This window comes from Artibeus jamaicensis, unplaced genomic scaffold (genome assembly GCF_021234435.1).
Source record: "Artibeus jamaicensis isolate MK-2021 breed Jamaican fruit bat unplaced genomic scaffold, CSHL_Jam_final contig_354, whole genome shotgun sequence".
Lineage (NCBI taxonomy): Eukaryota > Metazoa > Chordata > Mammalia > Chiroptera > Phyllostomidae > Artibeus > Artibeus jamaicensis.
In genome coordinates this window covers 3,733,952-3,761,000 of record NW_026521803.1, presented here as the reverse complement: position 1 = coordinate 3,761,000, position 27,049 = coordinate 3,733,952, and the positions used below count along the sequence as shown (strand labels likewise).

Below are 27,049 nucleotides of genomic sequence, written 5' to 3'. Positions count from 1 at the left end.
TGAGCTGTCTCTCTAGCTGCATACGTGTGAATTGGATGGCTCTCTCTGCATCGGTTGACATTCTGGTTGTTCTACTAACACAAAATCCCAACTATGAAAAAACACCAGGCTCCACTCTCCAAGATCAAGTACTGCCGGAGGCATTACATTTCCAGACTTAAAGACGGACTAGTAGTGCCTTATTGTTTTCAACTGGAGCGAACTTGCCAGAGACAGAGTCTGTTTCACATACAAAACAGGACGACCTACTTTCCTGTGCCTCTGTTTTTATCTACACAAAGCTGTACCACCAGCATTCCCCACAGAAGGCTCCTGGCTATGAATCTTGTAAAATATCCACCTTCTTAAGAAAAATTACTTGGCAGTAGATTAGTAGAAGTTTGCAGGTTAGTCACCCAGAAAGAAATAAAAGTTAAGTAAAATGAAAATGGTTTGGGATTAAAAGCGGTGCCTTTGAACTCAGGCAGCCGTGTCCAGCTGCACTGTTTCTATCAATTAAGTTCCTCAAGCAAGTGCTTTCTTCCACCCAGAGCTTTCAAAGAATGTTCTGCTCTACAAAACATTTTAAGTCTTTCATGTGCAAAGTTCCTTCTTGGTGAAGGATGTAATCAAGTTGTTTGTTGTAGTTTTAAAATTTTGATAAAAACACAGAAGGAGTCATTGGGTTTATTTCTGTCTTTTTTTAAAAAAATAGATCAATTTCGGGTTGCTGGTAAAAATCTAAAAGCTGAACCCAGTGCCTGGCTATTTTTGAACTCACAGTTTCCAGTATTGAAGCTTCTTGGGTCTTTCATGCCCTGAAGGCACAATGTGTAATAATTACAACTTCTGAAAAAAGACCGGCCAATATTCTGGCCTAAGGAGCAAAAACCATGAAACTAAAGACTGGATCAACCAGTATGGCACACAATACCTTGTCTGTTCTGAATAGCAAGAGGAAAGTCACTTGTTAGTATTCACCTCTGCTGTTGCTTTGTGTTCCTCCTATAAAACCAGTTTGTATTTCAATCAGAGGATTTTCTGTCCCCATCCCACGACTTTTCTGTACAGCAGGTTGCAAATCAACACATGGATGGTGAATCCGAGAGGCCCATTCTCATCTGCCCTGTCTGATGGGGCCGTCGAAACAAAATAAGTCATGAACAAAAACTAAGCGCAGATGTTATCTTTAGAATACACATGCTTTGGACCTGCAAGGCATTCCACTATGTGAGACTCAAGTCATAAAATTATCTTAATGAACAGTCATTCTGTTACAGAATCCTCTGGCTTCTGGTGATTTCCTCTGTCCTCCTCATTCACATAATGGTTGCTTTTCAGGGCTAAATCTAGTTTCGAAGGGAGAAACACTAGTCCTATGCTGTTCTTTGTAGGGGACTTCAGATATTTTCCAGCAAGCCTTCTGTCAAGACTGAATATTTGTGGGATCTTCAAAAATGCAATCATCTTGGTATGTTGTGAAATGGCACCGTTCACTGATGTAAAAACCTGAGAAATCTCCTTATATAAAATAAAAGAGGTCAAAAGAAAGATGTGGGGATGAGGAGATTGAGATCAAGAATTAGAACTTCCTAGAAAAGAGGTTCATGCTTTCTTGTCACATAACTTCCCAGTTAAAACAGTTCGTGGAAGAACCTAGGTGTAATGCAACCTTTCTTCACAAATTCTGTCCTTTCAACAGATTTTAAAACTACCTCAATACAAGCATCCATTGGTTACTTAAAGTCTCTTTATGAAAAGGAAAACAGAATAGGTTTTCAACACAAAGACTCTCTCTACTCCACATAATTGTAATATATTTGTCAAATAAAAAAAGGGAGGAAATGGAAAATAACCACAGTGGGCTTGTTATCATCTGATAGCTTCATAGAGGACCCAGCATTGTTGCCAGCCTCCTTTTGGTACCAGCTGGGCAGGTGCTAGTACAGTGAGCTGAGGTGAGCTTCTGGTGAGGTGTCACCATAAAAACCTCACTTAGAAGTTTCAGCAGAACATCCTTGAACTGACTGTGCAGCAGGAGGAACTGATTTCCCTCAGCAACCAGGATATTAAGTCACTCCTTGACTATTGCCCTCAGGTAACTAAAAGCCTGACAGGTCTCACTCACAGTTCTTTTTTATTGTGGTCTTATTTTGGGGTCAAATGAAGGCCATAGGCCTGTGAGTTAAATGCTCGGTTTTCTTTTTGTAAATTAAATTATCTTGAAAAATGTGTAAAAAAAAAAAAGAAGGAGAGGAAGGTAGAAAAGACAGAAAGGCCCTGGCTGGTGTAGCTCAGTGGATTGAGTACAGGCCTGTGAACCAAAGGATGGAGTTTCAATTCCCAGTTAGGGCACATGCCTGGGTTGCAGGCCAGTTCCCTGCAGGGGATGCACGAGAGGCAACCATACATTGATATTTCTCTCCCTCTCTCCTTCCCTTCCCCTCTAAAGATAAATAAATAAAATCTTCTAAAAAAGAAAAGACAGAAAGATAGACAAAAAAAGGAAAGAGGAAGGAAGGAAGGAAGGAAGGAAGGAAGGAAGGAAGGAAGGAAGGAAGGAAGGAAGGAAGGAAGGAAGGAAAGAAAGAAAGAAAGAAAGAAAGTAAGAGAGAGAGGGAGAGAGAGAAAGAGAGAAAGAAAGAAAGAAAGAAAGAAAGAAAGAAAGAAAGAAAGAAAGAAAACAAAAGAAAACGAAAGAGTGTATGAGGCATGTCAAGAATTATGCCAAGTTTCAGGCTTTTGAAATCTGAAACACAATGAATGCCACGCCTTTAAAACTGAGGTATGCTGTAAGGAACTATTTGGCTAGATGATGGCATTGTTAACTTGGCAAAGAAAAGAGGTTGTTTGCCAAATATAAAATCAATACTGGGTACTAGACAATGCAGTACTCCAAGTAAACTGTGAGGAGTGGGGATTGATCCAAAGCTTCTGAGTTGGCAAAGGAGGTATGTTTTTTGACTGCCAAAGGTCTTTCCAAGTCTGTGTTGCCTGAACTGGCTGTCAGAAAATGCTGTCTCAATTTTGGCTTTTTTGTTTTAATGTCCTGCCTAGTTTACTAGAAGCCCGAAGTTTATATACTTAAGTCATTTGCAATAAAAAAAGACCATTTATAGTAGTTGACATTTGATAAAAAAGAAAACAATGCTACCTACCTCTCCAGACACTTGTTCTACCCAGTTATAAGGCTGTAAACTTGAATGTATAAGGCAAGGACGATTTTTAAAACTCAGAGTTTTATAGAAGTAGAAGTAATTTAGGTGATGAAAGTATAACAATCTCATTCACAGAGGCATTTGTTTCCAGAAATGGAGAGCAGCACTCATAACAGATTTCCAGTGCCTTCCTCCAACACCTGTGCCTCAACCTGTGCACTCACCGACTTGCTGAAATGGTAGGTGTCATTCGCAAGCGTATTTTGATGCCAGCATTACCCTCCACCCCAGCATTAAGTGTCTCCTGGAGGTCTACGCACTGTCATGTGATACACAAAAGGTATACAAGGAGAGAAGGAGATGGCTCCACCAACTGAAGATAAGAAAGACCAGAGGCTTTTATGCAAATCAGCAAAATATCCATCTACTCCGATTCCCATCACATGGATATAAATGAAGGGATCTTGGCCTTCCCTTGCATACACCTACCTCCCAACACGCAAATCCTACTGCAGGCATTCACTATTACCTAATTTCACCTATTTCACAAGGAATGGTCGGGGTGAGGGGGTTGTTGAAGGTAGAAAAGAAGTCTCAGAGTAATTTACTACCCATTTATTCTAGTTAAAGTTTTCTTCTCTAATTTCCTGGATGCTGAAGGCAAATTGTCATTATTGTATCACAACATCTCACATAGATGATCTCTAGCTAAAGATTCCAGGCAGTTAAGCAGTCCTTTATAAAGACATGAATGAAAATATTAAATATACATATACCAACACCCCCCTGGACATTCTGGAGTTTCCTTTCTAGAAAATTGCTATAAGACCACTAAAAACAGATCTCGGTTTGTTAATTTGACAATGTTAACAAATAACAAAAATATATAATTTCAAAACTTCTACCTTCCCTTAATACTTTTAGTTGTCAAAATCAAAAATCATTGCTTTATAAGTTTTCCCAAAATATATCATCAATATCTAACCTTATGAAAGCTGAGTTGTGATCTAGTTCAGACACAAGAGATAAGTGCAGTCCACACTTACCTCTTGTGGTTGAACTAGAGATCGTGACAGCAGTATGGCAACAGGAGGAAGATGGCAACAACAGGAGACTGGGCCTAGACCTCAGCTGAGAATCTCCATCTATGCATAATCTTAATTGAAAACTGAGGAAACCCTGTTGGAATGTTGAATCAGTGAACTTACACCAAAAAAGGTTCTAATGTTAATTGTATCCTATTCTCAGATCTGAGACAGAAAGGTGAATCTATTTTCAATTCAAATTTCTTGACTAGAATGATCCTTTTTATCCCCCTGTGACTACATTTCACGACCTTCCAAGTTAAGATAGTGTTAAATAACAGGACTCGCCCCTGTTAAGGCCAGATAAAATCTACATGGATGACTTCTGCTTCTGGCCAGAATGGGGTAAGAATGACTGAATTTACTCTTCTATCTGAAACAACACAAAAAACTCGCAAAATACACGAGACAACTGCTTTTAAACCATTGGACATCAGACAATGAAAACTGTGGGACAGATGAAGTCTATGATTGTACCTCATCACTGACTGGGGAAAATTTCAAGGCCAAAGCATAGGGAGTGGTCCCCCTTGTGGAGCCAGTGGTCTCCCTGACTTGATGAGACATCACTGGAAGTTTGAGGAAGGCAGTGCAGCTGGAGTTTGCAAGGCAGAGTGTGGCAGAGGCAAGAACTGTACGGAGAAAACACCAGAGATCTGCACAGGGTCCCAACAGAGCATTCACTACGTTCAGTGCACGGGGAATTTTTACTCCTTTTTGAAAGAAAAATCTGATGAGTTACAGTGCTAGATGCAGCAGAAAGACCTTTTTAAAATGATGACAAAATAAAGACTTTTTCAATGCCCCAAAACTGAAAGAATTCATCATGAGTAGAGATGCACTATAAGAATGGTTTTTAAAAATTTCTCCAAGCAGAAAGAAAATGATGCCAGATAGAATATGCAGGGGAATGAGGAACACTGGAAATCATAACTCTGTGGATAAATATGAGACTTATATTCTTATTATATAAATTTAAAGATAATTAAATCTGAAGATAATTTCAGTTAATGGGAAGACGCTTGAACCAACTGAGTCGTACTGGCCAGGGCTAAAATGATATTCAAGAAATATTATGAATAAGTTCCTTAAAAAACACAAATACCAAGACTCAAGCAATAAGAAATCAATGATCCAGCCTTGGTTGGTGTGGCTCAGTGGATTGAGCACTGGACTGTGAACAAAAAGGTCATTGGTTGGGTTCCCTGTCAGGGCACACGCCTGGGTTGTGGGCCAGGTCCCCAGTTGGGGGCTTGCGAAAGGCAACAAACTGATGTTTCTCTCACATATCTATGTTTCTGTCCTTCTCTTTCTTCCTCCCTTCTCGTCTCTCTGAAAATTAATAAATAAAACCATTAAAAAAAGAAATCAATGATCTGAATAGTCCTCTGTTAAAGAAATTGAATTTGTAGTAAAAAATTTTCCGACATGGCCCTGACCTGTGTGGCTCAGTTTGTTGAGCATCATCCGGCAAAGTGAAAGGTCGCCAGTTTATTTCCCAGTCAGGGTACATTCCTGGGATGCGACCTGGTCTCCTGTTGGGGCATGTGTGAGAAGCAACTGATGGATGTGTCTCTCACACACTGATGTTTTCTTCCCTCTCTTTCTCCTTCCCCTCCCCTTTCTCTTAAAAAACAAACAAACAAACAAACAAACAAACAAAAAACTTTACCACATGTGTATGAGATTGCTGTTTACAATGATAAAAATGTTTTGATAGCACAATATTGTCAATTTCTTAATGCTAATTAATAGTATGCTTAAAATGGTAAGTTTTATATTATATGTACTTTACCATATTTAAAAATATCAATTGAGGCAATCCATCATGTCAACAGTCTAAAATGAAAACCTTGTGACTTCTCAATACACGCAAAAAGAAGCATTTGACAAAATCCAACATTAATTCCTGAACATAATTCTTAAAAACCTGGGAATAGAAAGAAACTTTCTCAAGTAAATTAAGGGTATCTACAAAGCACCTAAAGCTCACCTAAGACTTAATGCCTTTTGTGGGTTCTGAAATTTAAATCAAATTACATCTTGGATTTCTGCATCAATGGCTTTAGATTCAGTTTCTCTGGTCAGCTAAGTAGGTTATCACTTGTCTATCTGCCATCCAGCTTTCAACATTGGCTCTGTGTGTGTGTGTTTTCCCTCTCCTGCTCTCTTTATCCTTGGCAATGTGTGCCAAAACAGAATAGAAATCCTTTTACTATTATGTAGTTTCAGAAGGCCTCAGAGATACTGTAGACATGTGTATTTTTTAATTATTTTGAAATAAAAGTCAATCTAGAAATAATGTAGCTATTCAACAACAGAAGAAAGGGGGAAGTGAATTATGGTCCATCTATATTTTAAAATATGGCATAGTCATTAAAATAAGTATTTGTTATAAATTTTTAATAATGAGAAAGCTTTTGCTATAATATTAGTTGGTTTTTAAAATATTACTAAATTTTGTCATAGGATGATTCCGACAACTTTAGAAATTTCTGGAAATGCAACCACTATTGAAAACAGTATGGAGTTTCCTCAAAATATGAAAAACAGAATTGTCTTATGCTCAGCAATTCCACTTCTGGGTATTTATCCCTAAAACACTAATTTAAAAGAATATATCATTGCAGCATTACTTATGATACCTAAGGTATTGAAGCAGACCAAGTGCCAATCAATAGACAAGTGTATAAAAAAGTGGCAACTTCCAGCCGAGATGGAAGCATACATAGATACACTTTATTTCCTCACATAACCAAAAGAAGGACAACAACAAATTTAAAAACAAAAATAACCAGAACTGCCAGAAAATTGAACTGTATGGAAGTCTGACAATGAAGGAGTTAAAGAAGAAACATTTATCAAGACTGGTAGGAGGGGCAGAGATGGGCAGCCAGGGCAGAGAGAACTCTCAGAGAAGCGGTGGCTGGAGGACTGGGCAGTCCCACATTTATGTGTGGCTAAACCAGGAGGAATAACTTTGGAGTCAGATAGACCATGCAACCCAGGGTTCCAGTGCAGGGAAATAAAGCCTTAAAACCTCTGACTGAAAAAAACCTGTGGGGGTTAAGGCCACAGGAGAAACTCCCGGCCTCACAGGAGAGTTCACTTGAGACTCCCAGGATCCTAAAACCAACACAAGCCCACCCATCTGGGAAGGGCCCAATTGGGAAGCACCAGAAGGGCCCAATTTGCTTGCAGGTAGTGGGGGAAGTGACTGAAAGCTGACCAAGAGCTGAGCAAGTGGTATTGTTTTTTCTCAGACCCTCTCTCCCACATATAGGGTCATATAGCAGTGAAATGGGTTGCCCCCCCCCCCCCCCCCCCCGCCGTGAACACCTAAGGCTCCACCCCTTACTACATAACAGGCACACCAAGACAAAAAAATACAGTCCAAATGAAAGAACAGATCAAAACTCCAGAAGAAATACAACTAAGTGATGAAGAGATAGCCAAACTATCAGATGCAGAGTTCAAAACAATGGTAATTAGGATGTTCACAGAATTGGTTGAACATGGTCGCAAAATAGAGGAAAAAGTGAAGGTATGAAATGTGAAATAGAAGAAAATGTACAGGGTACCAACAGTGACAGGAAGAAAACTGGGACTCAAATCAATGGTTTGGAGCAGGAGGAAGAAATAAGTATTTAACCAGAACAGAATGAAGAAACAAGAATTCAAAAAAATGTAGAGAGGCTTAGGAATGTCCGGGACAACTTTAAATGTTCTAACATCTGAATTATAGGGGTGCCAGAAGGAGATGAGGAAGAGCAAGAAATGGAAAATTTATTTGAACAATTAATGAAAGAGAACTTCCCAAATATGGCAAAGGAAGCAGACTTTCAGGAAGTCCAGGAAGCTCAGAGAGTCCCAAAGAAGGTGGACCCAAGGAGGAACACACCAAGGCACATCATCATTAAGTTACCCAAGATTAAAGATAAGGAAAGAATCTTAAAAGCAGCAAGAGAAAAGGAGATAGTTACCTACAAAGGAGTTTCTATAAGGCTATCAGCTGATTTCTCAAAAGAAACCTTGCAGGCAAGAAGGGGCTGGAAAGAAGTATTCAAAGTCATGAAAAGCAAGGACCTACATCTAAGATTACTCTATCCAGCAAAGCTATCTTTTAGAATGGGAAGACAGGTACAGTGCTTCCCAAATAAGGTCAAGTTGAAGAAGTTCATCACTACCAAGCCCTTATTTTATGAAATGTTAAAGGGACTTATCTAAGAAAAAGAAAAAGATAAATGCCCACAGTAGAATGACAAGAAACTCACAACTATCAACAACTGAACCTAAAAAACAAAAACAAAAAGAAAACAAACAAAGCAAACAATTAGAACAGGAAAATATTAATAGAAATAGAGATCACGGAGGATTATCAGTGGGGAGGGGGAGCAGGGAGAATGGGGAAAAGGTACAGGAAATAAGAAGCATAAATGGTCAGTACAAAATAGACAGGGGGAGATTAAGAATGGTATGGGAAATGGAGAAGCAAAAGAACGTATATGTATGACCCACGGACATAAACTAAGGTGGGGGAATGTGATGGGAGAGAGGTACAGGGCAGAGGGGAATAAAGGGGAGAAAAAAACGAGACAATTATAATAACATAATCAATAAAACATATTTTTTAAAAGTGATAGTACATATATACAATGGAATATTAGCCATGAAAATGAAGGGCTTCTTACCACTTGTAATAGCATATATAGACCTAGGAGGTATTCTGTTCAGTGAAATAAGTCAGTCACAGAAAGACAAAAATGTGATTTCACTTATATAGAAAATAAAAAATAAATGAACAAACAAAATAAAAAGAGACTCACAGACACAGAAAATAGACTAGTAGATGCCAAAGGGGAGGGGGGCTGGGAAACTGGGTGAAAAAGCTGAAAGGATTAAGAAGTACAAACTTGTAGTTACAGAATAGTCATGAGAATGTTTACAGCTTAGGAAATATAGTCAATAATACTGTAATAACTATGTATGGTGCCAGGTAGGTACTGGAAATATCAGGGGAACACTTTGTAAAGTATGTAATTGTCTAACCACTATGCTGTATATCTGAATCCAATGCATAACCATATGAAAGAAAACTGTAATTGAGAAATAAATATTTTAAAATAAAAGACAAATATTACTTCAATACTATTACTAATATTATTACTTGCTTTTATTCCATTCTCACTAGGACCAGACACTGGACTAAGTATATTATTTTCTTATTTCACTTATCTCTTTTAACTACCTTTGGAATACATGTAATTTTTGTTCATGTATTAAGATAATTGTCCAAGATTATTTAACTTCTAAGGTGAAGGTTTTATTTTTTAATTGATTAATTATTTAATTATTTACTATTGCTTGAGTACATTTTCCCCTGACCACTCTCCGCAGCCTCACCCATCCCCACCTCCCACCTTCAATCCTACCCTTCTAAGTGGAAGGTTTTAAAATCAACCTGGGCAGCCTCAAAAAGTATCACTATAGAGTGAGATTCAACAACAGTTTGATATTCTAAAAAGTATTTTTGTATCAATAATTTTGAAGTTAGGAAATTCTTTTAATAGTGTGAAATCAAATACCTTAGCAGTGCTTGCTTGACTTCTATGAAAAAGAAAAAAGGATTAGAAACAAGTGGCACAGGGAAGTCTGATGGTTTTGCTTTATTTTTGTAATGAACACAAAAATAAAATACAATAAAATGTTCCTAGACTTCTGCCAAGATGGAGGCATAGGTGGAGACGTTGTGCTTTCTCACACAACCAAGTTTAGAGACAACTAAATATTAGCAACAGAAAACATAGCCAGAACACAGAAAATTGAACTTTTCGGAAGTCTGATAACAACAAATTCTTCAGCCTGACCGGTAAGAGGGGCGAAACCAGCAGCTGGTGGAGTGGGGTTGCACAGGAAAACTCGGTCAGACAGATTCAGGCACCTGGAACCCAGACGCAGGGTTGGACCTAGTGAGCGACCCAGTGAGTGACCGAGGGGAAACAGCGAGGGAGCAGGGCTGCGGGTTGACTGTGGTCGCGCATTCGTGCGCAGATAGACAAGCGAGGGAGTGGGCGATTAGACAGGACCCAGCAGGCCCCAGCGGTGAGTGCCGCCATTTCCCTGCTCTGACCCCGCCTCCACATACAGCAGCATCATAACCCAGCGACCTGAGTGGCCCTGACCTGGTGAACCACCTAAGGTTCTGTTCCTCACGCAGTGGTGCGAAACAGCAGAGGGGGTCACCATTTCCCTGCTCTGACCACGCCCCCACATACAGCATCACAACCCAGCAATCTGGGAGTCCAAAGCTCCGCTGCTCATACTTAATGGGTGCAAACAGACCAAAAATGGCTCAAGAAGATCTCAAAGCCCCAGAGCCTATAAATCTAAGCAATGAAGAAATAGCAAAACTCTCAGACGCACAGTTTAAAACACTGGTGATCAGGATCCTCACAGAACTGGTTGATTATAACCACAAATTAGACAAACATATGAAGGCAAAACTAACTGAAATGAAGGGAATTGCACAGGAAACCGATAGCAATGAAAAGGAAACTGGGATTCAAATCAATGGAGTGGACCAGAAGAAAGCAAATAATGGCCAAACAGAAAAGAGTCAAGAAGCAAGAATTCAAAAAAATGAGGAGAGCCTTAGGAACCTCCAGGACATCTTTAAACGCTCCAACATGCGAATTATAGGGGTACCAGAAGGGGGAAAGGCACAGCCACCAGTGGAAAACTTATTTGAACAAATAATAAAGGAGAACTTCCCCAATCTGGCAAAGGAAATAGACTTCCAGGAAATCCAGGAAGCTCAGAGAGTCCCAAAGAATTTGGACCCAAGGAGGAACACACCAAGGCACATCATAATTATATTAGCCAAGATTAAAATGAAAGAGAGAATTCTAGAAGCAGCAAGAGATAAGGGGACAGTCACCTACAAAGGAGTGCCCATCAGACTGTCAGCGGATTTCTCAAAAGACACCTTACAGGCAAGAAGGGGCTGGAAAGAAGTATTCCAAGTCATAAAAACCAAAGACCTACAACCAAGATTGCTCTATCCAGCAAAGCTTTCATTTAGAATGGAAGGACAGATAAAGTGCTTCTCAGATCAGATGAAATTCAAGGAGTTCATCATCACCAAGCCCTTACTATATGAAATGTTAAAGGGACTTATGTAAGAAAAAGAAGATAAAAAAGATGAACAGTGAAAGGACAGCAAACTCACAGTTATTAACAACCACACCTAAAACAAAAGCAAATTAAGAGGACAGCTAGATCAGGAGCAGAACCATAGAAATGAAGATCACGTGGAGGGTTAGCAACAGGGGAGTGGGAGGAGGAGAAGGGGGGAGAAGGTACAGAAAATAAGTAGCATAGACAGTAGATAGAAAATAGATGGGGGGCAAGAATAGTATGGGAAATATAGAATCTAAAGAACTTGAGACACATGGTCATAAACTAAAGGGGGTAATGGTGGGGACGGGGGGGTAGGGTGGAGGGGAATGAAGGGGGGGAATAGAACAACTGTAATGGCATAATCAATAAAAAAATAATAAATTTAAAAAAGTTCCTGGAAAAAGTAGGGGTAAAACTATATACCCCTATATTAATTAGTTCATGGTTAATGGGTAGGATTATGAGGAACTTTATTTTATTTCTGTAATTTATAAATTTTCATAATATAAATACATTATTTTATTTTATTTATTAATTTTTTAGAGAGAGGGGAAGGGAAGGAGAAAGAGAGGGAGAGGAACATCAATGTGTGGCTGCCTCTGGAACATCCCCTGCTGGGACCTGGCTTGCAACCCAGGCCAATGCCCTGACTGGGAATAGAACTGCCACCTTTTGTTTTGCAGCCCGTGCTCAACCCACTGAGCTATACCACCCAGGGCACTACATTACTTTTCTTATCATTAGATTATTCAATTATAGAAAAGATAGATGATACTGAATAAGAATATATATTTATACATGTACACATATGTAACCAGTTTTTTAAAATATTTTATTTATTTATTCTTCGAGAGAGGGGAAGGGAAGGAGAAAGTGGAAGAGAAATATCAATGTATGGATTCCTCTTGTGTGTTCCCTTCTGGGAACTGGCCTGCAACCCAGGCATGTGCCCTGACTGGGAATCAAACCGCGATACTCTGGTTCGAAAGCTGGTGCTCAATCCACTGAGCTACGCCAGCCAGGGCCTGTAACCACTTTTTTAAATTACTCTAAAGCCCATCAGAGAGTTATAAACTGTTATTATGCTGCTGCATATTTTCTTCCAAGTAAATTTGAATACTGTTTTTATAATGAAAATAATATTTTTCTTCTTTGTGTCCACTCTTACAGTCTTAGAGTCACTCACTAATGGGCTAATGCAAGAAGTTTAGTTTGAACCACTGTTGAAATACAATTGTTATGTAGAAGAAAAGAGGAGATCCCTGGGGGGCTCTTAGCTTTCTCACCTTAGCAAATAGAAAGGATTGGTTTACTAGATTTGCTAATTTTCAGCTTGAAAGACAAGAAGACCTCATGCAAATTCCCGGGGTCTTCAAAAGGAAGAGAAAGAATGGAGACAGGATGCTAGGAGACACTGGGGTAGAGAACCAGGGCGGAGGGGAGTATTCCTGGGTCAGGGGGTGGCCAGATTTGCCTGCTTTGTTTAGCGTCACTCCTGCGTGTTACCCGTGGATTCCGTCAAACAGTGCCGCTAGTCACCCCGTGAAACAGGAATTGAGGAAAGATAGCTAATGTTTGAAGGAGATGAGGATTTTCTTCATGGGATTAAGATATGCAGTCTCGTTTCAAAACCAGTCACGTTCATCGTCCCTGGCTTGGAGCTGCCGTGGCATTTAAACTAACTCGGTATGCGGCCCCACCAGGAGGCAGCCATGGAGAGTGAACGTGGCACGTTTGCTATCAATGGCATTCGTAATACTTATTTTGACTCCTCTTCTTGAAGCAGATCAGTTACCCAGTGCATTATACTTTTTACTAGTGGATTATCAGCTTTTGTCTTGATTTGGACCACTGAAGAGCACCCTGTGTTTACAAGTCTACCCTTTAATAGACAAATCAGCCAGGTGGACTTTGCTATGTTAGTTTTGGTTCCTAAACTGTGGCAAATTCAAAAGATTATAATGAGTCTCTTGGCCTCTTAGGAGTCTTCCTCTTCCTCTTTTTGTACTATTTCTTTCTCTGGCTCTATTTACTTTCTCTCACTTTCTGTTAGGTTACCGTTGAGTATCTGTTTGTTTATTTTGGCAAGGAAGAGATGAATGGTATTGGCCATTTATTGTGAAAACAACAGTCTCAGCTTTATCACTAGATTATTTTAAAAATCACCTGTCTGTCATTAGGTAATTTTATCTGCCCGATTTTGCTTTTTAAGATCCTATCTAAATGAATTACTAACCGCAAAATTGTAAAAAGAATTATAATTAGAAATGGAAGATACAAGTAATCCCTGACTGTTTGACAATGAATTTCTTCTCAAGAGGTTGGAAACAGTCATTAACATCAATTTAAATCCATATTTACTTGACAGAGGTTAACTATAAAGTGACCTTTGAAGAAGGGTATATTTTAGAAAGTTAAGCACCAAAATTAGATCTCTAAGACCTTTGGAGATTGAATTTTAAATAACTTACTCAGTTTACCAAGGAACTGATCATCCCACAAACTTCAGTAATTCATTCAATGTTCCACTTTTCAATCACATGATAAAAGTGGCCCATTTGAAGTTTTGCGGTTGCTCCTAGTTCTGGCCAAATAACACAATATTTCACATTCTGGTTGCTGGGCCGAGGTCAGAGCATTAATTTGGTAAGAGAACAGTTGACTGCAGGAATGTTTGAATTAAAATGTGAAAATTGAGGTTATTTTCTCTTATTTTTAAAGAAAAGATGGTATCATTTCTTTCTTGGGATTTCAATCTGTAGAGAAATTCTATTTTGGTACATAATAGAATAAAAAACATTTATACAGAGGTTCTTTTATGTCAGGTGTTTTTCTAAAGTTTTACATATATGAAACAACACACTCCCAGGAAAACACCCTGAGGTTAAAATTGTCTACCCTCCCACATTTTTAAAATAATAAATTTTATTTTTTAGGCCAGTTTTGGGTTCACAGCAAAATTGAGCAATCTCCCATCTACTCTCTGCCTTCTCCTCCCCACTACCAACACCCCCCACCAAAGCAGTCCATTTGCTACAATTGGTGAACCTGCACTGACACATCATTATTACGCAAAACCACAGATTCATTCAAGTTCAGTCTTGGTGTGGTACATTCTATGGATTTTGACAGCTGTGTAATGACATATATTCAAGTACCATTGATGAGGCCATCACTGTAGTATAACAGAATATAGTATAACTGCTCTAAAAATCCCTGTGCTCTGCTTATTTATCCCTCCTTTGCCAATCCCTGAGAAACACATTTTTACTTCCATAATTTTGCCCTTTCTAGAATGTCATATGCTTGAAATCACATAGCAGTATGTAGCCCTTGTAGGTTGGCTTCTTTCACTTAGGCATATACATTTAATTTTCCTACATGTCTTTTCATGGCTTGATAACTCATTTCTTTTTAAATGCTGAATAATATTATATTGTTATTCACCTACTGATGACATCTTTGTTGCTTCTGAGTTTTGGTAATTATGACTAAAGCTGCTCTAAACATCTGTGGGCAAGTTTTTGCTTAGACATGAGTTTTCAGTTTCCTTGAGTAAATATCAAGGAGTGCAATTACTGGACCATATGATAAGAATATTTTTAGTCGTGTAAGAAAGCACCAAACTGTCTCTGAAAGTGCCTGTACCATTTTGCATTCCCACCAACAGTGAATGAGAATTAATGTTTCTCCACATTCTCACTATTTGGTGTTGTCAATATTTTGGATTTTGGCCATTTTAATAGGTGAGTAGTGGTGTCTCATTGTTGTTTTAATTTGCAATTCACTGATGACATATGATATGGGGCATCGTTTCATATGCTTACTTGATGTCTGTACATCTCCTTAGGTGAGGGGTCTGTTAAGGTCTTTCACCTGTTTTTAAATCAGGTTGTTCATTTTCATATTGTTGAGTTTTAAGGATTCTTTGTCATAGCCCTTTATTAGATGCGTATTTTGCAAATATTTTCTCCCAGTGTGTGGTTTGTCTTCTTATTCTCTTTTATTTTTAATGATTTCCAGTTATTCACTTTTAGGGAGAGAGGAAGGGAGGGAGAAAGGGAGAGAAACATTGACCTGAAAAATAACATTAATCGAATACCTCTCATGTACCCTACCGGGAACTCAACCTGCATCCCAGACTCTTACCCTGACTGTGACATTTCGCCTGGCTGGACAATGCCCCACCTGTCAGTGCTGTCTTCTTATTCTTTTGACATTGTTTTTTGCAGAGACATTTTAAATTTTAATGAAGTCTGGCTTATCCACTATCTCCTTCACAAATTGTGACTTTGGCATTGTATCTAAGGTCATCATGGTACGTACCTAAGGTTAGCTAGATTTTCTCCTGTGTTGTCTTCTAGGAGTTTTATAGTTTTGTGTTTTACATTTAGAACTGTAATCCATTTTGAGTTAATTTTTGTGAAGGGTGTAAGGTCTGTGTTTAGATTCTTTATTTTTAAATGTGGATGTTTAGTTTTCCAGCATCGTTTGTTGAAAAAGAAAAATCTTTTTTCTTCATTGTATTACCTTTGCTCCTCTGTCAGGGAAAGTTTTATTATATTTATGGGGAACTATTTTTGCATTCTCTACTGTGTTCCACTAATTTATTTGTCTGTTCTTTCAGCAATAAATACCACACTGTCTTGATTACTGAAACTTTATAGAAAGTATTGAGGTTGAAAGTGTCAGTCTGACTTTTCCTTCCCCTTCATTATTGTGTTAGCTTTATTGTCCTTTGTCTTTCCATATAAATTTTATTTATTTATTTTTTTAAAAAATTTTATTCATTTATTTTTAGAGAAGGGAGGGAAAGAAACATCAATATGTGGTTGCTTTTCACATGGCCCCAACTGGGGACTTGACCCACAATCCAGGCATGCGCCCTGAGTGGGAATCGAACCAGCAACCATTTGGTTCACAGGCCAATGTTTAATCCATAGGCCAACATTTGATCCACTGAGCCACACCAGCCAGGGCATCCATATAAATTTTAGGATCTGTCTTTTGATATCTACAGAATAACTTGCCAGCATTTTGATTGGGATTGCATTGAATCTATAGATCAAGTTAAGAAGACAATATCTTGACAATATTGATTGATCCTATTCATAAAAATGAAGTATCTCTTCATTTTTGAAGCTCTTCTTTGATATTTTTTTATCAGAATTTTACAGTTTTCATCAGGTAGCTATTATACATGTATTATTAGATATATCCTTAAGTATTTCATTTTGGGGATGTAAATGGTAATGTGTTTTCATTTTATTTTATTTTAAAAAGGGTTTCAGAACCCGCTGGTATTTTTTAAAATTCTCATTCAAAGACACGTTCATTAATTTTTAGAGAGGGCAAGGGAGGAGGGGAGGTAGAGAGAGGGACATCAGTGTGAGGGAGAAACATCAATCAGCTACCTCCCATATATGTGTTGATGTGGGGTCAAGCCCACAAGCCAAGTGTGTGCCCTGACTGGGAATCTAACTGGCAACTCTTTGGTACCCAGGATGACTCTCCAGCCAACAGAGCCACACTGACCAAAGCAGTAATGTGTTTTTAATTCAAATTCCACTTGTTTATTCCTGGTATATAGGAAATTAATGACTTTTGCATATTTATCCTGTATCCTGAAACCTTGCTCTAATTATTTATTAGTTCCAAGAGTTTTATTTTTTTTATTTTCTCATATTTTCTACGTAGATGATTGTGTCTTCTGAGAACAAAGTCTTTTGTTTCTTTTCAGTCTATATGCTTATTTCCTTTGCCAGTCTTACTGCATTAAGTAGGACTTCCTGTACAATATTGAAAAGCAGTAGTAAGAGGAAACGCCCTTTTCTTGATCCTGATTTTAGCAAGAAAACTTCAAGTTTCTCACATTAAGTACAGTTCATTCATTACTATGAATTTCCCAGTAAATACTAATTTTGCTGCATGCCACAAAATTTGATAAATACTGTTTTTATTTTCATTAATTCACAAATTTTAAAATTTATGTCTCTTCTTTGACCCATGTGTCATTTTGGGGTACACTGTTTAATCTTAAAATATTTGTGAGAATTTCTAATTATATTTCTGTTACTGATTTCTAGTTTAATTCCACTGTGGTTTGACAGTAGACATTTTATTATTTTTATGCTTTAAGATGTTTTAAATATATTTTATTTTATTGATTATGCTATTACAGTTGTCCCAATTTACCCCTTTGCCCCCCTGACCTGGTTCCTCCATTCTTTCCAGCAATCCTCCCTTATTTAATGTCCATGGGTCATGCACATAAGTTCTTTGGCTACTCCACTTCCTATACGGTTCTTAACATCCCCTATTTTGTACCTACCAATTTGTGCTTCTAAATCCCTGCACTTTCCTCCCATTCTCTCCCTTCCTCCTCCCAACTGATAACTCTTCAAATTATTTCCACAACTAGAATTCTGTTCCTATTCTGTTTGTTTGCTCAGTTTGTTGTTTAGATTCAGTTGCTGATAGTTGTTAATTTATCATCATTTTAATGTTCATTGTTTTGATATTCTTTTTCTATATAATCCCCTTTAACATTTTATATAATAATGGCTTGGTGATGAGGAACTCTTTTAGTTTTACCCTGTCTTGGAAGCAGTTTATCCACGTTTCCATTCTAAATGATAGCTTTGCTGGATAGAGTCATCTAGGTTGAAGGTCCTTGCTTTTCATCACTTTGAATACTTCTTGGGAGTTCCTTATAGCCTGCAGTGTTTCTTTTGAGAAATTTGCTATATCAGAACTCCTTTGTATATAACTATATTTTCTTTTGTTACTTTTAAGATTCTTTATCTTTAACCTTTGGCATTTTAATCATGATGTGTCTTGGTGTGATCATCTTTGGATCCAACTTGTTTGGGGCTTTCTGTATTTTCTGAACTTGTATGTCTATTTCCTTTGCCAAATTAGGTAAGTTTTCTTTCATTATTTTTTCAAGTAAGTTTTCAATTTCTTGCTCTTCCTCTTCTTCTTCTGGCATCCCTACAATTCAGATGTCGCTACATTTGAAGATGTCCCAGAGGAGCCTATACTCATTTTTTTAATTCTTTTTTCTCCTTGCTGTTTTGATTGGATGCCTTTTTTTTCCCTTATGTTCCAAATCGTTGATTTGATTCTCAGCCTCATCCGCTCCACTGTTGGTTTCCTGTAGGTTTTTCTCTATTTCACTTAATGTAACGTTCATTTCTGCTTAGGCCTTTTTTATGCTGTTGAATTACTCAGTGAGTTCTTTGAGCATCCTGATAACCAGTGTTTTGAACTCTGCATCTGACAGGTTGCTTATCTCCATTTCATTTAGTTCTTTTTCTGGAGTTTTGATCTGTTCTTTATTTTTTAAAAGATTTTATTTATTTATTTTTAGAGAGAGGGGAAGAGAGAGAGAGAAACATCAGTGTGTGGTTGCTGCTAGCCTGCCCCCTGCTGGGACCTGGCCCACAACCTAGGCATGTGCCCTGACTGGGCATTGAAAATGACCTTTTGGTTTGCAGGGTAGCACCCAATCCACTGAGCCACCTCAGCCAGGGCAATGTTCTGTTCTTTCATTTGGACCATATTTTTTTGTCTCCTTATCTTGGCAATCTCCCTGTGTTTGTTTTTGTGTATTAGGTATAGTTGCTTGACTCCATGTCTTAGTGGTATGGCCCATTGTAGAAAAGAGCACCTGTAAGTTGTATGGGGCAGAGCCTTAAGTAATCACTTGGGTGGGACTACCCATGTCACTGCTTTGTGGCTCTGTGTTGGGGAGGGCTGGAGAAGAAACAACGCCACTTCCTGGCCTCTGGAGTTTTGCTCTAGGGGAAGCTGTCTCCTGCCACTTGCCCTGTTGCCAGACACTTCAATTTCTCTTCCTATGCCACTGGTGCCCTCCACCTGTTGTCCTGGTGCTGAATTCCAGAGTGAGTGAGCCTGAGTGAATCCTAAGTCTGTTGCAGGTCCTTTAAGAGTAGTCTCTTGAGAACCTGCAGTTTCTTCCACCACCCCAACCCCCACTAGTTTATATATCCAGAGGTTATGGGGACCGATCTTCCTGGCACTGAACCCTGGGCTGTGTGGTCTGGTCAGCGGCTGGGATCCCTCAGTCCTGAGGTATTCTTCCTGATTTTTATCAACAACAGGTGGATGTGGGACTGCTCAATCCATGTACCTGTGCATCTCTGTGTCTCTTTGTGTCTCTCTGCACCTGTCCATCTCTCCTCCTCTCTGTGCCTCTCCACCTATCCCTGCCACTCTGTGCATCTCTGTCCCTCCCACCCATCTGGGTAAATGTGTCTTCTTAAATTTTTAAAGATTTATTTATTTATTTATTGGTTCTTTATTTTATTGATTATGCCATTACAGTTGTTCTATTCCCCCCTTCATTCCCCTCCACCCTGCACACTGCCTCCCCCACCATTCCCCCCTTTAGTTTATGACCATGTGTCTCAAGTTTTTTAGATTCTATATTTCCCATACTATTCTTACCCTCCCCCTATCTATTTTCTACCTACTGTCTATGCTACTTATTTTCTGTACCTTCTCCCCCCTTCTCCTTCTCCCACTCCCCTGTTGCTAACCCTCCATGAGATCTTCGTTTCTATGTTTCCGCTCCTGATCTAGCTGTCCTTTTAGTTTGCTTTTGTTTTAGATGTGGTTGTTAATAACTGTGAGTTTGCTGTCCTCTCACTGTTCATCTTTTTTATCTTCTTTTTCTTACATAAGTCCCTTTAACATTTCATATAATAAGGGCTTGGTGATGATGAACTCCTTGAATTTGATCTTATCTGAAAAGCGCTTTATCTGCCCTTCCATTCTAAATGAAAGCTTTGCTGGATAGAGCAATTTTGGATGTAGGTCTTTGGATTTCATGACTTGTAATACTTCTTTCCAGCCCCTTCTTGCCTGTAAGGTCTCTTTTGAGAAATCGGCTGACAGTCTGATGGGAACTCCTTTGTAGGTGACTGTCCCCTTATCTTTTGTTGCTTCTAGGATTCTCTCTTTCATTTTAATCTTGGCTAATATAATTATGATGTGCCTTGGTGTGTTCCTTCTTGTGCCCAACTTCTTTGGGACTCTCTGAGCTTCCTGGATTTCCTGGAAGTCTATTGTCTTTGCCACATTGGGGAAGTTCTCTTTTATTATTTGTTCACATAAGTTTCCACTGGTGGCTGTTCCTTTCCCCCTTCTGGTACCCCTATAATTCGGATGTTGGAGCGTTTAAAGATGTCCTGGAGGCTCCTAAGTCTCTCCTCATTTTTTTGAATTCTTGTTTCTTCATATTTTCCTGTTTGGCCATTTTTTTCTTCCTTCTGGTTCACTCCCTTGATTTGAATCCCAGTTTCTTTTTCATCACTATTGATTTCCTGTGCAATTCCCTTCATTTCAATTAGTTTAGCCTTCATATGTTCCTCTAATTTGTGACTAAAATCAACCAGTTCTGTGAGCATCCTGATCACCAGTGTTTTGAACTGTGCACCTGAAAGTTTTGCTATTTTTCATCGCTTATATTTATGGGCTCTGGGGCTTTGAGATCTTCTTGAGCCATTTTTGGTCTGTTTGTGCCTGTTAAGTATGAGGAGCGGAGCCTTAAGTGTTCACCAGGGCGAGGCCGCCCAGGTCGCTGGGTTGTGATGCTGTATGTGGGGGTGGGGGTCAGAGTGGGGAAATGGTGGCTCCCTCTGCTGCCTCTTACCGCTGGGGCCTGCTCGGTCCTGTCTCACCGCCCACTCCCTCCCTGGTCTATCTGCACAGGAATGCGCGACCACAGTCAACCCACCGCCCTGCGCCCTCGCTGGGTCCGCTGGTCGCTCACTGGGTCACTCACTGGGTCCGCGTGTTGCAACCCCACGCCTGGGATCTGAGCGCCTGAGTCTGTCTGACCGAGTTTTCCTGTGCAGGCCCACTCCACCAGCTGCTGGCTTTGCCCCTCTTACCGGTTCGGCTGAAGAATTCATTGTTATCAGACTTCCGAAAAGTTCAATTTTCTGTGTTCTGACTATGTTTTTTGTTGCTAATATTTTGTTGTCTCTAAACTTGGTTGTGTGAGAAAGCACAGCGTTTCCACCTATGCCTCCATCTTGGCAGAAGTCTATTTATTTATTTATCTTTAGAGGGGAAGGGAAGGAGAGAGGGAGAGAAATATCAGTGTATGGTTGCCTCTCATGCGTCCCCTGCTGGGAACTGGCCTGTAACCCAGGCATATGCCCTGACTGGGAATCAAACCTCGATCCTCTGGTTCGCAGGCCCGTGCTCAATCCACTGAGCCACACCAGTCATGATTCAGATATTAAATACTTTATTTCACTCTCTCTTTATTTGCATGGTTTCCAAGGAAGAGTAGCATGTAATTCCTATCTTTGCTCCTCTAACAGAAAGGTGGTTTTCCCCTCTTACTTCTTTCAGATTTTTCCTTTTGGTTTTCTTTGAGTATGATGTGTCTAAGTAAAGCATATTGAGCATTTATCCCACTTGGTCTTCTCTGAGCTTCCTGGATTTGTGCTTTGGTATCTGACTTTAATTCAGGAAAATTTTCAGTCACCACAGGCTCAAATATTATGTCTGTTCCTTTACGTCTCTTTTTCTTCTGGTATTCTCATTATGCATTTATTACATCTTCTATAATTGCACCATGGTTTTGGATATTTTGTTATTATTATTTTCATGTTTTTTCCTCTTTGTTCAGTTTTGCAAGTTTCTATTGTTACATCATCAAGCTCAGAGATCCTCAGCTGTGTCTAGTCCACTAATGAGGCCATCAGAGGCACCCTTCATTTCTGTTAGTGTTTTTGATCTGTAGCATTTTTTATTCTTTCTTAGAATCCATCTCCTTGTTTAATTATCCATCTCTGCTTGTATGCTGTTTACTTTTTCCATTAAAGCCCTTAGGATATTCACTGTAGTTTAAAAACAATTCTTGGCCTGATAATTCAAATAATTCTTGACACATATATGACTCTGGTTCTGCTGCTGGTTCAGTCACATCAAACTGCAGTGTTATTTGTTCTTGTTGTTTGTTTTATTTTTACATTTTAGTAAGCATTATACATTATTATTGAAGTGTAGATATGATGTCCTGTGTAAAGGAACTGTAGTGAGCAGGCCTTCCCTAGTGTGGTGGGGAGGTGAGGAAGCATTCTGGGGGACTAGGGCTCAGCCTTTTGGTGATCCTGTGCCCCTGCACTTCAACAGCTGAGAAACTTCTCAGCTTCTCCTCCCCTTATGTGAGCCAGAATGGATAGAGGGGGCTAGGGTGGGTGTTTCCTTTCCCCCAGGTCAGTTAGGCTCTGATAAAATAGTTTCTTCTGACAGCAGACCTGTTAATAACCAAGTATTCTGGTATATTTAAAAATAGTGCCCTTCCCTCTCTCTCTGGATGGAAGTTTTCTTGATATTTACTGGGGAGAACTGGTAGAGCTCCTAGAGAGGTGAAACTCACAAGGGCCTGGTAGTCCCCCTGTGTAACTGGGTCCCTCTGAAGTTTTTGACTCTCAGACTTACTACCCACACTGAGCTTCCAGCAGTTTGTCCATTACAGTTTAGGTTTTCCTGTGCTGATAATTGGTTCCCACATAGGGTTCTGCTTCTGGGTTCTACTCTAGTAAGCTGTCATTCTGATTCTCTGTATCTGTCTGTCTCTCCAATCTCAGGGGAAGTGGTATGCCCTGTGACTTCACTTCTCTGACTGATTTAAGAAGAGTTGTTGATTTTTCAATTTGCTCAGTGTTTCACCTGTTAGGACAGAATGGTGACTTCTAAGCTCCTTTACATGCTGGATCAGAAACTGCCCTTTTTCACAGGGTGGTTTCTTTCACAGATAATATCCTTTTCACAAATAAGAAAACAAGGCACAAAGATTTTTAGTTATTTGACCAAGTTCCCCCAGCTGCTATATGGCAGAGACAAGATCTGAATCTAGGTGTTCTGGATCAAGACCACTGGTTCTTAACCACTATACCACTGAGGAAAACAAGCGAGTCAGGCTGGTGAGTCAAGAAGAAATATAAGGTATGTCTGGAAAAAACAGACATTGTTAATATAACAAGAACAGTTTGTGCAACATTGATGTAACTTGGCAGCCAAGGAGAGTGGACTGGAATGCACATGTGTGAACAATGATGACTTCACTGTACTAGTCAATGGGGGTGGTAGATGCTGTTGAGTGAGCATGTGTACTGTGTGGCTGTGTCACATTCAAAATAACTGAGTGAGCAGAGCGATGAATCTGCATCAAATTTTGTGTTGCGCTTGAACATCCCTCTGTGGAAACTATTTGGTCGATTCAGAAGGCCATGATTGGTAGCTTCCTCATGACAATGCGCCCACTCATGTATCATATCTCACGCAGAGTTTTTTGGCAAAACATCAAGTCACTCAGGTGACTCAGCCCTCCTACAGCCCAGATTTGGCACCCTGTGACTTCTGGCTTTTCCCAAAGCTAAAATTGTCTTTGAAAGGGAAGAGATTTCAGACCGTGAAGGAGATTCAGGAAAATACAACCTGGCAGCTAGTGGGGATTGGTAGGACTGTGTGTAGACCCAACATGCCTACTTTGAGGGATTGAGGCATCACTGTTCTGTGTTGAATGTTTCTTCTTCATCAATAAATGTTTCTGTTTCCCTGGCTGGTGTGGCTCAGTGGACTGAGCTCCGGCCTGTGAACCAAAGGGTCACCAGTTCAATTCCCAGTCAGGGTACATGCCCGGGTTGCAGGCCAGGTCCCCAGTAGGGGGCACACAAGAAGCAACTATACATTGAAGTTTTTCTCCCTTCCTTTCCCTCCCCCTCTCTAAAAATAAATAAATAAATAAATAAAATCTTAAAAAAAATAAATGTCTCTATGTTTCATAGTATATGGTTGGATACCTTCTGGACAGAACTCAGTGTTTCCCTACCATGAAATCTTCCATATCTCCTAAGCTGACATTTTCAAAAAAATTTCTAAAACACTTAACTAAAGAAACATGTGTCAGAAAGGTTGACTTAAAAATAATAATTACTAACACTTGCAGTAAATACAGTAAGAAAATATTTTAGAGTAAAAGAAGAAAACCACTTCTAAACCTACCATTTCTACAGATTACACTTCAGTCTTGGTCCATATTTATGAAAATTATACATGAATATTATGTATTCAACTTTTTTAATTTAACATTGTATCATGAGAATTTTCTCATGTTTTTATATTTTCTTTACAAATTAACTTACAGTTAATAGCTGTATAATATTTTCTCTGGTGATGATGTGCTATAATTTACGAAAGCATTCTCTTGTTGTTTGACATTTGACAATTAATATTTTTCTTTTTTAATAATAGTGTCCCATAACTGTTTCCCTTTCATTGACTAACTTCATTCAGGATAGCTCCATAAATGTGATTACTGGGTCAATGGGTGTGGATAGCTACGTCACTATTGCTAATTTTTGTTATAATAGTTTCCAACAGAGTTACACCAATTTTCTGGGCTTCTTGCATTATATAATTATACAAAATATAATTACATAGACAACCTCTTAAATGCAAGAATAGAGTCAATACCAGGAAGCTCTGAAATAGGATTCCTTCCATGAACTGATGCATGACTTCTTTTCAGATTTTCAGTATGTGTTACAGGCAGCCTGGCACATAGGAAACATTCCATACATATTTACTGAATGGGTGGATGATAGATGGTGGATGGATGACATTTAACTGATTCCTCCAATTAACACACAGAAAGCTAGTGGCTGAGTTTAGATGATGTCCTGATTAATAATATACAGCTCTTTTTCTTACCATAACTACAGTGTTACTGTATTTCATCTATATTATTATGTGCCAAGCACAATTCTGGAAGCTGGGGATATTTATCAATAAAATATAGTTTCCCACATTATGGTCCTCACAGTTTGATCAAGAAACTCACTAACCTCTCTGGATCAAGTTTTCATTTACAAAATAAATGTACTGACTGCAGTAATACCTTCTGGATTCTATGATCTTCTGAAGCTCTGAGTTTCCCATTTCTAAATCTTATGACTCTAGAGTAAGCTTATTTTAAAGAGCATTCTAAAGGAATGGGTGATTTAGGATAATGATAGGAAATTTTCTCTTTTTTCTCTTCCCCATTCATTCATTCATTCATTCATTCTCTACCATTCATTGAGTGCATACTAAACACCAGCCATTATTAAGTGCTGGGGGGGGGAAGGAAATAAGATAAGTCCTGTTCTCTTAAAAAGTTTACAGTGCCAAACAGGAGTGTATTTTGAAAAGGCAGAGTTTTGCAGCACAACGGTACTATATACTGTTTATGTGTATGTGAATGTGATGTGTCTACTCTACTCTTCCAGCTAAAACTTGAATTGAGTGGTCTCTACTGTTAAAGTAGAGAAGGAAATCAGCTAATATCATTTCAAGCTTACCCTTTAAATGCTCCCAAAAGTTAATGGAAAATATCATTGACCCTCATTGATTTATCGTGGGGAAAAGTACTTGTACCATACTTGCCAACATCAAGACGAAAGAGGATGAAGGCATGTGGACTCACCACTTCTCTTCTTCTACTTGCACTCCTACGGACTGGAACTTACTGGGTGCTTTATTTTCTCCTGTTTTGTCAGGTTCTTCAGCATCATCCACCTGAAGAAACAAACACATATGCCCAGGTGCTCTATTTTAGTTATTGCATTTGAAAAACACATGCCACTTTTCATTAGAAACATCTGCATTAGAACATTTTGTAATTTGTAACTGTTTTCTTTAATATTTTTGTATTTAATGAGAGCCATTACTACATTATTATATCATGCATTTTGATTCTGCTGATCTCCATAAAGTGCAATTTTAGCCCTGGCTGGTGTAGCTCAGTGGATTGAGCATGGGCCTGCGAACCAGATGATTGGGGTTTGATTCCCAGTCAGGGCACATGCCTGGGTTGCAGGCCAGTTCCCATCAGGGGATGCACGAGAGGCAACCATACATTGATATTTCTCTCCCTCTCTCCTTCCCTTCCCCTCTAAAGATAAATAAATAAAATCTTTAAAAAATGCAATTTTAGTCATTTAAAAAGTGCCTAATAAATGTCTATGATTCTGCCATAGATTCATACATACTTACCTGTGAGCACTAGATGGAAATATGTGTTTGGACATTTTAAATTTGCAGATAACAAAATAGAGAGAAGGAAGAAAATTAATTTATTGTAGTAAGAATTATTAATATTGGGAGGCTTAGGTATTTACTTCATTAAGATAAACTATAGAGTATCTTCATTTTTTCCCTTTTAAACTAAGGAATTGGCCGAATATTATGCCATAATTTCTAAATAGTTACATTGCGGCTCATATAGAAAACATGTCCATATATAACTGACAGCCTATGAGATATATTAGGCTTAAGCCAAATTTGAAATAAATTCTATAACTATTCAGAGCAAAGAGGTTTATTTCTCTTTTTTTCAATGTATTTAATAAATTATTTTTGCTAACTATAAAAGCAATTCAATGTAAGTTATATAAAATTAAAATACAGGAATATACAATGTAAAAAACTGAAGTCCCTCAAGAATTACTGTCAACCATTGGATGCATATTTGACCATCTTTCAATATATATTACATGTAAAAGTAAGTAGTAATACAGTAAGTAATAAAAATTTATACAGATGAAATTATACTATATATAG

The 27,049-nt window shown here is 38.7% G+C and overlaps 1 protein-coding gene across 5 annotated transcripts in view; it reads right to left on the bottom strand.

Moving 5' to 3' along the window:
- The window catches only part of DLGAP1 (DLG associated protein 1), an 856,099-nt gene that overhangs the window by 32,232 nt on the left and 796,818 nt on the right, over nucleotides 1-27,049 (bottom strand). For all 5 annotated transcript variants that reach the window (XM_053664366.1, XM_037150738.2, XM_053664367.1 and 2 more), the window contains one exon: nucleotides 25,914-26,005. In XM_053664366.1, the coding sequence (XP_053520341.1) occupies nucleotides 25,914-26,005 (92 nt within the window). The remainder of the gene's footprint in view (nucleotides 1-25,913; nucleotides 26,006-27,049) is intronic.